Source organism: Rhincodon typus, chromosome 5 (assembly GCF_021869965.1).
Source record: "Rhincodon typus isolate 14 chromosome 5, sRhiTyp1.1, whole genome shotgun sequence".
NCBI classification, from domain to species: Eukaryota; Metazoa; Chordata; class Chondrichthyes; order Orectolobiformes; family Rhincodontidae; genus Rhincodon; species Rhincodon typus.
The window spans coordinates 115,021,048-115,033,390 of record NC_063336.1 but is presented as its reverse complement, the minus strand read 5'-3'; the positions used below and the strand labels follow the sequence as shown (position 1 = coordinate 115,033,390).

Here is a 12,343-nt window from a genome sequence, read left to right as displayed (position 1 = left end):
GGGGGGGGGGGGGGGGGGGGGGGGGGGGGGGGGGGGGGGGGGGGGGCTGCTGAGCGCGTGACCCCCCCAGGTCCGGGATAAATAGCGCGCGCCTCCTCCCCCCTACTATGGTCACTATTTCAGTGGGACACGAGTAGAAGCTGTTCATTTCGGGGCCAGAGTGTGGATTATGGCATCGATCCTGCTGTTTGGGTAAGTCTGTGCGATGGGGAGAAAGTTGGAGACAGGAGGGAGGTTCCCATCTGTTTGCTAATTGCTTCTCTCTCTTTAATAGTTTGATATTATCGGTGGCTGCGACAGCCCCTGAAGTCTGGATGCAAAGTGCCCCGCCAGGTCGGTGTTTTTGTACAAAGACAGTGTGTCTTGGTTTTGTGCTGTCTCTGATGGACTAGTGCTTTTACTATTGAACTAATTTGTTTTTAAACCCACTGTTGTAGGTTTGCTGAAGACTGAATGCCGCGACAGTGTTTTTTGGGTTGGACTGAATAAGGATTTTCTTGCTGGGAAGTTCTGGCAGATTAGCGTTGTTGGTGAGTGTTGCTGCTCTATATTGGAGTCAGTGTGTAACGACAGACTTCAGCTCCTGGTGCTGCTCTGATAGAGCCATCCATTGTAGTCTAGGGATGGCATACAATCTCACTTCCCAGCTCTTTTCACCGCACGTCAATCTACAAAGCAGTGGGTGTTTTTTTTATTGCGCAAAAAAAAGTCGATGCCCTGATTCTCTCCTATATTAGAGCAGGAGAAAAGCTTGAATTTCAACACCCAATCAATCCTTTTCCTTTCCCCAACACACAGTTTCTTGGGATACTTTCAATAAACTTCCTGACTTTTTTTGTACACGTAATGTTCAGAACCGTATGTTCAAACAAATCCTTGCTCCAATCTTTCACTGAAGCTAGATTAAATAAATGCAGAAGGAGACTATTATGACTACACCACCTCTTCAAATGCACATTGCCAACAGCTAATTTTATTCCCCCCCCCTGCCATGCTCCAATAATTTTTGCATAATTCTGGTTTGTGGATGATTGATCATTTTATTAACATCCCAAAGGTGCCCCCTCTTTCTCCCCTCCTTCCCACCACCTTACATAGACTGTCAGGCCACTGAGCTGGAAAGACTGTCCAATTCTTAATTATGTTGTAAAACACTTGAGGGAAGTTACCATCCCCCATCTTTTAAAATCAAGCTCTTTAAATGATATTTAGACTTCTTGTTTCTTAAGTCTGAAACTTTGATTTCTGAAAATAATGGCTTGACTTCATATATGGCTTCTAACTTTCTTATGGCTAATGACTTATTGACCCTAACAATGCACAATGAAATCTTGTGGATTTCAAACTGGGTGAAATTCTATGTTTTCCCTTGCCTCTCATTCAACACTTTGCCATCTGCCTGTTGTTCTGTTTTTCTTGCCAATGGAAGCTATGGCTTCAAAGAGTCCAGTTATAAATCAACCTAGGTTTAAGTTACCATGATTCTGGCAGGCATGACAATATTTTTGAACTATTGCTCTAAAAATCAATTAAGATGGACATCATGGGAATGAAAAGACAAGAGTAGATAATTCAGTTCTTCAAGTGCTTAGTCACTCCATTAGATCATGCCTCATCTACTCTAGCTCAGGAAAGTGGCATCATCACCTTTTTTACTCATTAAGATAATCCTGCTGCCCAATTGAAAGCAAATTTGCTTTCAGAGTGTGTAGACACCAGTGAATTTAGGTTTTTTTATGCTAACTCTAGGCTTTTCTATAACTTCTAGATCCTGCTGGCAAAATCTATCTTGTTACACCAAGGTTTGCTTCGCAGTGTGGTTACACGATTACAGTGGATTCCTGGAATAATGTCGAATTCCGTGCCTCTGTCCTTAGCTGCTGTGTACACATTGTGGTAAGATATGGAGAGAATATTTATGCATTCCAGATCTAGTTTTGTCTTTCCCTCTGTGCAGGCCAAATATAAGAAGAAAAAGCAGGAAACCTGAAACACGAAACATTCAAGTGCCTACATAGAAATGAGTCCTGACACTCTAGAATGGGCTGATAGATGAAGGAAAAAATAAGTGAGAATTCTAGGAGTATGGGGTTCTATGAATTTGTTTTGGAGGGGTGGAGGTGGTGTGTAAAGAAAGATGATGCAAAATGTGCAACGAGTCTGACTTCCAGTGTTACTGGATAACTGCAACAGATTAGTAGCTCCATACAGAAGAAAGTCAAATGAAAAATAGCAAGTGCAAAATAAATCAGTGATTTTGGTTTCTGTCCCCAATACCCTGTCTCACTGCCTTTTTAAATCAATTTTACAATGGTTATTGAACTGTTTGAAACAAAACAGCTTTTGTTTCAAACCATCTCCTAATGCAACCTTTAAACCTAGTCTAAACACATCACACCTGTGTTTTTGATTTTTGACTGATCCTGTTCAATTCTTTTTACTGAGTCAGTTTTGTCCTTTACAGCTTACCTTACCTTACCTTAGTTTGTTTCTAGGTACAAGTGTTTTAGCATCTTTCCAGCTTAAGTCCAGGTGATGACTCTGATCCCGCAGGCCATAAAAATGGAATAGAGCTCTTGATATCCAGATCACTTAAATGATTGATTGTAGAATAGGTGAAAGTGATGTATTTACCAGATCAAAATGGTGACCCTTGTCATCCAACTAATACCTTTTTTACACCTCATTGCAGAATGATGAACAGTTCAACCTCACTATACAAATACATGTAGGAACTGACAAGCTCAAGGCTTCAACATATATTCAGGATCTATCATGTATGTACTCACCATGGGCTGCAAGGGAAATCTTCTGTGAAGAAAACTACATGCAGGTAAATGGCTCATGTCAAATACTAGTTTGACACTTAATGCTGTCTACAGCTAATAGTAATTCTAAGCTGCTGCAGAAGAATTAGCTTAAATACTAAGCACCAACAACTTGTGGCATCTGAAGTGATTGTGCTCAATCATTAACTTTAATCATCCTTTGTATGACTGATATTTCAAAAACTGCCATCTAACACTGACTTTGTATTAAAGTATACAACATGAGCTACTGTTAGTAACAGTAATCTTTTTAAATCTTGGGCAGGTTTCAGTACAAAGGAAGATCCCACCAATTGAAGAAGATTATGCACAGGATTCTCAGGACTGGTCTTTAATACTTCCGGAAGTAAGATGTCATAGTGTCTGGAACTTTCAATGCTGTCCTACTTTTTTTAATATTATCTCAATGTTAATAATAATGTCTCCTTCAGCTTTATTCTAATGAATGCAACTGTAGGACTTAAACTTTATTCTTTATACCCATTACATCCATGGCAAAAGTAGGCCCAAAGATGTTTGTTTTTCAACGCTGGCTTGCAAACTAACAGGTAAAGGCAGCATATTGCAAACTTAAGGAACTTTCCAAAGTGGGAATGTATAACCAAAGCATTGGTAATGCTATACACCATCACTTGGATGGAGCAAAAATTGTTGCCTGTAGAATTTGTAGTAGCTTAAATAACTGTTCTGAGCACCAGAACATGTAAACAGCCATGTTGATAACAACAATCCATGCTATGGTATCTGTTTTATATCAAACTTATCTTGATTGTTACACCTTTTTTGTTTGCAAATATGCATTTCTAATACCAAAGCTGTTGACATTCCACACTTGTAACTTGTCTTGGTTTTGTTTTTTCTTTTATGGCATTGTACACAAACTTAATGTTGAGGGTGACCTCCAATAGTCTCAATTCTGCAAAATTGTGACTATAATGCTTACTGCAGCTTTAAGTGGAATTTGAATTGTCTTTACTGTTGCACTAGGCAAGCAGTGCAGAAAGTGGAATATGGCAAGTGGTGTTTCATGTGTCTGGTGACAAAAGGATTATGACTGTGAAAGAAGCACATCAAATGAACTATGGAATCAATAGTACAGTGTCTCGTATATTGCTTCGTGCCCCCTATCATACAAATGAGGCTCAAACAGTTTTGGTGAGTTTGCTAATCCTACTCCAACTGACTTTCCTGAGCCTTTAGACTCTGCATTGAAAAGTAGTAACTGACATTTTTATTTAACTAACTAGGTCCAGGGTGTGCCCTTGACAGTAATACGATCAAGTACTTTTTACAAACAGCATTGGATGATTCTTGTTGTTGACACTGCTGTGGCTTGTCCCCTTGGTAAGAATGCTAGTCTTGTAGCTTTCAAACTTTAAGCCTAACTGTAAGCTTCAGTTAGTCTCTTTACTCACCCTTTAATATTGCCCTGTTTAACTAATATTGAGTTCTGTGGCCTTTAGTACAACAAGGGCTGAGTACTCCATATTGCCCTCCTTGGGACCTGCATCCCTAAGTGGAAATATGTGACAATAACTCCATACTTTTACCAAGTTTTAAACTTGCTACTTGTTAACCCTCAGATGGTACCTCATTCACTGATGACAAGATCATCTGGACAGTACCAAGAATCTTCACTCCAATTGTAACCAGTGCAGTTCATCAAGACAACCGCTCCATGGGAGTGAATGGGGTAAAGTTGGATCCTACAACAATGGCAGAAAGAAACTACACCATTGACCAGAATGATACAGCCGTTGCTATAAAGGTCCCGATTGGAGCACAGGATGGATACTACAAGGTTGGGTGTTTTGGATTTTTCCTTGCAAATGGAAGGATGATCACCACGACCACTTCAATTTAATTTGAAACCACAAAGCTGAATTTCATATATAGCATAAGGCCGTTCAGTTTTATAATCCTGTTCCACCATTCTTAGTGGTCGATCTGATATGGCTGTCACTCCTTCTGTACCAGCTCCATAACACTTGATTTTTAAGTGTCAATTAGAAATGCAATATGATCCTGAATCTCAATGATGCTGTCCTCAACTTTTGATCAGAGCACTAAGATTTTTCTTGAGACTGAAATTTCTCATGGGATTCTCTTAAACAGTTCCCTTCCTCCTGACTTCTGCATCAGGGAAGCTTTTCCAGATCTAATCAAACTGGTCCCCTCAAGTGTCTTAAATTGCCTCACATTCTTTCTACTTCCTGTATGTAGGTCTAACCTGCCCAACTTTCTTCCTCCAAGACTACATCACTAGTCTGCTTCTTGGAAGCAGTTCAGAGGAAGTTTCCAATGCAAGCATATCCCTCCCTCAGTAAGGAAATCAAACAATATACAACATTCCAGATTGGCCTCAACAATCCCCTGTGCAGTTGTAGCAGGACTTCTAATAATCCATTGTTTTTCTTCCCCCACCTACAGAAAAGACTGACTAACTGTGTTCACTTCCTAATTAGCTGTACCTACATACTAACACTAGAGTTATCCATGAACTAGGACATCAAACTCTTCTACTGCATTCCAGTCTTTCCCTTTTTAAAAAATGTACTGGCTTCCTATTATTTCCCACAATGGAAGAGTTGACATCTCCACTATTCTGTACCTGCTTTTTTCTCAATTTTGTACCCCTCCTTGAAGGTTGTGACTTTTCAACTTGCTCTCCTATTTTGCATGACAAATTTGGCCAAGTGTATCTCTACAAATGCATGTAGACTATAAATGATCTGAAGCATGCCAGTATTTAGTTTGATCACAGGCTGGCAGTTTATCCAGGTGGTTTTCTATGGTTGGTTGGTCATCCCTCAATTGTATTAAATTCCTAAAACTTCTTTGTCTTGCTGGATGCCTCCTAGAAATTAAGTGCCACATGCCACTTGTTATCAATCCTGCTTGTTTTAAAAACTCCCTTAAGTTTATGAAGGGAAACACTTTACTGACCATGATTTGTAGTAAAATGTCCTATTGATACAACCTCCAAATAATTAATGTTAAGTTGAAATGGCTTCCTGCACTCTTCTAACCTTTTTTAAATAGAGGCTAGATCTGCAATTTTACAGTCTTCCAAAAATCACCTAACCATCCCCCCCTGCTCCAGACTGTTCAAGGCCCTTAAACTTGACAATTGCTTGCACCTATTGGTACATCACTGAATGGCACCCTTTATCACCTCCCTTACCTGACAGAAATCTGGACCTATCATCAGTGTAAGCTTGTTGCATTGATTTTTATCACTGCCTATGTCTGAACTTGGTACAATTGCCTTGATTTTATTAATTTTTCCAAACCTTGCCTATGTACAAACCAGCCCATCTGCTTTTTCAGCCTTTGTGCACACCCTCCATAACAGCTACAATTGTTGGATCCTTCTGCCAAATTCCTGACAGCCCTGAAAATTAACCTGTCCTTGCTATTAGGTTTCCTTTTTTCTGTCTCCCCTCCCAAATTCAAATCCTGTAGCTTGTTTTCTTCTGCTCACTTGTCCTTGTGCTTCAAGAACATCAAACCTGTTGGGTAAACTTTTGAAAGAGGCTCTAATAGTATCTAGGTCCCTATACTTGCCACATTCTCAACCATGCCCTCTAACACGTGCAAAGTTCCTAGCTTGTGACTAACTTCTAGAACCAACTATCCAAATAAAATCACTTCCTGCTCTATTGCAGTGTTTGACTCTGGTCATCAACTGTAAAATAGTCCTTGCCAGGGAGTTCAGTGCCTCTACATTCAATTGTAATTTTTCAAACTGTTCAAGTTCTGGATACTTTTATCCCACTGAAGATGACTATCCAATTAGTCACTTGTGGTAAACATGCAAATGTCTTGTATTGATAAGAGTTAATGTAACTGACTTTACCAAACAGTTGTGTGTTTTTCTTTTTTTTTTTGGCCTCCCTATTTCCCCCAGAGCCATGTGGTGGATGGCCAGTATGGTATCAAGTACAGTATTAACTTGTTCCTGGAGCACCTGTGGGAAGATGAGGCATGGGGACTGAATAAAATCAATGTGATCCATCCAGTTACTACACCCTTTATACCTCAGCCCCTGGTTCTCACTGATGGTATGTATATACAATGGGATTCCTCCTCACTCCTCAAATGTGGTCCAGAGAAAGGAAGTATAAACTAATCATGCCATAGATTTGAATTTGGGCAGTATAAGTGAGGGTCATATGCTTTCTACAATATCTAATGACAGTCTTCCACTTTGTGGGTGAAGGGCACTTTTTTTCTTGGTAGGTGGGGAAAAGGGGAGAACAAGATCAAGGCACTTCACACAAATTGTATTCATGTGTTTTTTAAAAAAAAAAAACCAATTGCAGACTTTCCCCAAATGATAGGCTTGCTGATGAGTTAAATCCAAGCCAGATATGACAGGTGGCCTAATTCTGCTGTAACTGATCAGTCTAGTTTTATGATAGCATATTAACTGTTTTGGTTGGCTTGGGGTTCAGTGTGGAAGATGTGAAATTACAAGGTGAAAGCTGGCTTGACCAATTTGGTTACCATGTTCACAAGTCAGTGAACATTCACAAGAGGCTGCCAAACACCTTTTCACAAGGGGTCAAAGACCACAGTGCTTTGAGCAACCAAGAAGAATTTGGCCCTCTTTTCCAGCAATATGCTTCTATGATACTTGGACAACCTGGGGATGTATCAGTGCTGTCTTCACTATATTTGTAACATAGTGCAACACATGTTATGTAATTGATTATGTAGAAAGAGGTTGAAGTCACCAGAGGTGACTTTTACCTTGAGACTTGCACCTTCAGTGCAAGGCTTGAAAAATGCATGCTTTTATCCAGCTAACTTTAAATAGGAAATAGCATGGTCAGTCACTTTAAGCTTGGACACTTTTCTTGGAAATGCTGCTTAGACCACTAAGTTTCTAGCTGTTATGTAGCCATCACCAAACTAACAAAACCAATTTGCATCTACAGTATAATCCCAGTTCCAAAATATTCACTACTTTTAATCAAAAGTATTAATATTCTACAAAAGTCCACTTCTTTTTTTCTTTCATTCTGTTTATTTTTAATCGAGCATCTGTTATCATGTCTCTCCCTGTCATAAGAATGATCAAATGTAAATGGTGCTTAATGCAAATCAGACTTTTGTAGCAGGAATAAGCCATTCCAGAAAAGTGGGCATTGTAATCTGCAGTGTCAAGAATGCAGACTTTAAAATGTTGTAGAACCAACATAATTCGGTGACTTTCTCCACTATTAAATATTTCTGGTACAATTCAACCTAACAATAAAACTAAGTTCATTTTTCCTCACTTCTGCACCAACATCCCTGAATAACTAATCAGTTTAAATGTTTTAGTGTAATTGGCTATAGTATGTTTTGGTAATAAATGCCACTTTCAAGTTGTCAAACACACTATGCCTTGTGCACTCAAGTTTGCTAAAGGCAAAAAATTTGTCAAAAGAATCACTGAAGTGGAAACTTTAAATGTCCAACTTAAATCCACTCCTGATGTACTAAAACTTTGCACTTGTTGTTTTTGTCCATTCCAAGGTGGCTTTTGTCTTTAAGGCCAAATAGCACTTGGAAGCAATGAAATGTCCCTTGTTTGTGCTTTACAACTAACTGGCAAATTAAGTGCAAGGAATGTTACCCCAAGTTGGCTGAGCAACATCACGACTTTGCACAATCATCCAATTGCCTCTTGGTTAATCATTGAAGTCTGTATTTCTCACCAATCCCAAATAGTGCTACTTTAAGTCCATTTTATGTTAAAAGCTGATATTTCTTTGGCTGTACAAGTCAATGAACTGGGCAAAAATCCTTTCAGTGGCTTTTTGTGACAAGTTTTTCTGATTCACCCTAACTGGCAATTCTTTTGGCAAACTTGCCTTTCTCACTGCATCACATTGTAGTAATCTGTATCCCTCCCTCCCAATTGTAGCACCATCAGTGGTTGAGCTGAAACTACTAGATTGTTCAGTATTGTCCCTCATTGAACCTGATCTGTTCCACTTGAGCTTAACTGTAATGGCTTTGTTTGGGCCACCATTCCTTTTTTCTTTACTCCCTATAATTACAATTTTATCACCACTTTAAACCTCCTGTCCAAATCTGGGTAGTTAGAGGGGATATGAGGACCATATTTTCACCCAGAAGGTGGAGTCTAGAATGCACTGCTTAGAGGGTAGTTGAGGCAGGATCCTTTTTTAAAGGCCTTGGTTGAACACTTGAAGTGTCATAACACAAGACTGAGCTGAGTGCACTATGTAGTGTAGTGATTTTTTTATTGGTGGTACAGATTTGAATATCTGATTCTGTACCAGATGAATGATTTTTCTATCTTAATTTCCTGACCACTTTGATCAATTATGAGGCAATCATGGGTATTTGCCCCCAGAACTGCTGTTTAACTTCTTTTTTCATCTAAAGACTTGGAGTTACCTCACTCCTACCTATTTGCCATGAAAAGTCCACCCATAGACTTCAAATTAGCAATGTTGCAGCATCCACTGCACATTTAGGGTAGTGAATTCCACAGATTTACTACAATCTGAGAAGGAATTTCTCCTCACTGTCTTTAAATCTGTCATCCCTTTATCCTATGATCTCTTGTCCTAGATTCCCCCTCTTGAGGAAATATCTCTTCTGTTAAGCAGATGTGATTCAAGCTAATTCCTCACTTTTCTACACTAAATGTCTATTTGTAAAAATGCTTACATTCCTTTTATAGGATGCTAAACAGCACACCTATTGATGTTCATTTACATGAACATGCTTCTGTCACTCATATCTGACTCACCTCATCAGTGACCTGACGTAAACATGAAGTGTTCACAAAATGTGGCTTGTCCAGCAATCCAATTAACACAAGTTTATTGGGAATTCTGTTTTTTAACCTACTGGTTATGACCTCATGATTGTTTAGTCACACTTCTCAGTTCTCAACCCAAAAGAATATTTAACCTCCACTTGGTAAACCTGGTTCTCCAATTTGCGACAACTTTCACATTGAGGCTATAAATGGGAAGAGGAAAAGCAATTCAAGCATCTCTACTTGGTGAGTGAATTGTTGACTCATGATGCCATTCTTCTTCCAGATACCATTCCTGAGCAATGGCTATTCAATGTCTCATTGGGCAACTTCCTTCCTGATGTAGAACTCACAAAGCTCACTCTGGACTCTCAGTCCTTCCCTGTGGATGAAGAGAGCCAGATGTTTAATGTGTACAGTGGGACTAACATAAATGAGACAGCCTTGAACAGAATCTTCATCCTGGAAGTTCCAATGGAGTCACCAGTTGTGGACAGAAAGGTAATGGGATGCCGGGGTAGATGGTTTCCGTGTCACTGCTTGGAAATGGTGCTGACTTTTTTTGCTTCCTTTTTCCTCCTCAGTATATAGGAGATGGTGTTGAACAATATACCCTTGATGTCATCTACACAATGACTGTGGTACCAGAAGATCTAACATTCACCCATGCGGTTCACTTAGTACACTACCACAAAATAGGTAAGTGTTCTTGTCCTTGTGCAGACTACAAAGTGATACTTCAAAGCATTTACATGTAATGAAAGGTGCCCTTTTTTCTTAGTGCTTCCTGTGGCAGATGGCTTTTGTGGTGAAGAGAGCATGACGCTGATGGTAACACATGGAACCTTGGATCGGCACTGGATTCCTTTCATTGGAAATATGCAGCTCACCCCCCATGCTGCTGAGCAGTATGGCTATATCCTGAGAGAGAATGGTACCCACTCAGTAATAACCATTCCCCATGATGCAGCTGAAGTAGTTCATGAAGTATGTAACTGAGCTTGTTGTCTTAGTTTTGGCCTAGTTTTGTGTGGATCCCAACTAATTGTGGCTTCAATTACAGGCAATAAATGAGCAAGGTCTTCGCAACAGATTTGACTTGAAATTCCAGGATAATAAAACCCTGGATGTTCTGGTCAACTTTTCTGTTTCTTGCAGCTTTTCAATAAGTGACTTGATAAGTAAGTTCCTGACTTCACTTGCTCAAAGCAAGCTCTTGCTTGCTCAGTGCTGGTGTTATTAACCTCTGCTTTTTTAATGTAGCATGTTTCCCAAATGGAAGAATTGTCATCACTGCTCTGAGACTTGAAGCATTGTTGGGAGTGGATGGGAAAATGATGCTGAAAGATAAAACCTGTAGACCAAAGGAGAGTAGTGCTTTCCAGGTCATGTTTGACTTTTTTGCAAACGCATGTGGGACAAGTAGAAGGGTAAGCTAACACCTGGCTTCTATTGGAACACTACTAGAACACTTCCTGTAGAATACACAGGGGTCTAATAATGGACTAATTTCTGCTTTAGTTTGAGGAGGATTACATGATCTATGAGAATGAAGTAGCTTTCTTCAAAAAGTCGACTAGTGATCCAGTATATCGGTAAGATTCTGAGCAAAGTTTGGGTTTTCTGCATGCTCTTTGAGCATACTAAATAGTTACCTACTGTCTTATTGTGCCTAGGCTTGCAGTATCCTGTCGCTACCATGTAAATGACTCCCTACACCTTCAGTTTGAACACCAACTGAATCCTCAGCCAACAGTTGTACCTGGATATGGACCTCTGATCTTGATGATGCAACTTGCCACAGGTAAATCTCCACCTGCAGTGGCTTTGTACTAGTGCTGTTGCATGGCTGGGGGTGTGTGGGGAAGAGAATGGCTTGAGTAGATATCCAGTCTTATTGGGACTCCCCGTCTTGCTTGGATGTTTGCAGATGTGTCCTATTCTAAGCTGTATGAGGAAGGTGACTATCCAGTTGTGAAGTATCTGACTGATCCCCTCTATGTAGAAGTGCAGCTGCTGCACAACAAAGATCCACAAATTGAACTGTTCCTGCAGGACTGTTGGGCAACTGCATCACCAGACAGACACAGCATTCCACAGTGGGCCCTAATTATCAACAGGCAAGTCAGAGTTGCAGTTGTCTAAAGACAGGAAGTTATTGATGTTCACCTTGTGATGAGTGACTGGTTATTTTTTACAGCTGTGAGAATAAAGCTGACTTGTATAGAACCACCTTCCATCCAGTAACCAAGAATGAGCGGGTTAAATATCCTGCTCACTTCAAAAGGTTTGAAGTCCAGATGTTTACTTTCACCTGGGGGAATAATCACACCAAGGAACAGGTGAAGATTGCTGCAGTATGGTGTTCTTTTTTCCTTCACTGATTCCTGAGTACAAGTGTCCTGTTTCATAATGCTGTTCTGTTTTCATTCTCTCCTAGGTATACTTTCACTGCAGTGTAGCCTTGTGCAGGAAGGAGCTAGTAAATAGATTCCTGTGTCCTGGTCAATGTATACCAAGGAAACAACGAATAGGTAATGCTTTTGAGATTGGACTACAACCTGTGCTGTAGCCTGTAACCCTGTACTGACCAGGTGTGTAATTACAACAGGTCGAAGTGCTGACACAGCCCACCACGTGCAGGGATATGTATCATCGGGAGCAGTTCTGATTTTGACAGAATTCCCTACTGTGGAGAGCAAGAGTCAGCAAGGTGAAGAATCACTTG

At 40.0% G+C, this 12,343-nt stretch overlaps 1 protein-coding gene across 1 annotated transcript; it reads left to right on the top strand.

Moving 5' to 3' along the window:
- Window positions 1-76: 76 nt before the first annotated feature.
- Window positions 77-12,336, top strand: zpax1 (zona pellucida protein AX 1; the record flags this gene model as incomplete). Its single annotated transcript, XM_048597124.1, has 21 exons — window positions 77-192; window positions 275-333; window positions 438-530; window positions 1,769-1,896; window positions 2,693-2,833; window positions 3,094-3,174; window positions 3,816-3,983; window positions 4,076-4,172; window positions 4,412-4,629; window positions 6,739-6,892; window positions 9,902-10,116; window positions 10,200-10,314; window positions 10,397-10,602; window positions 10,679-10,796; window positions 10,879-11,045; window positions 11,137-11,210; window positions 11,292-11,419; window positions 11,546-11,735; window positions 11,816-11,957; window positions 12,056-12,149; window positions 12,227-12,336. Coding segments are annotated over exons 1-21 (2,721 nt in total), but the record flags the coding sequence as incomplete, so codon positions are not given.
- Window positions 12,337-12,343: the final 7 nt, after the last annotated feature.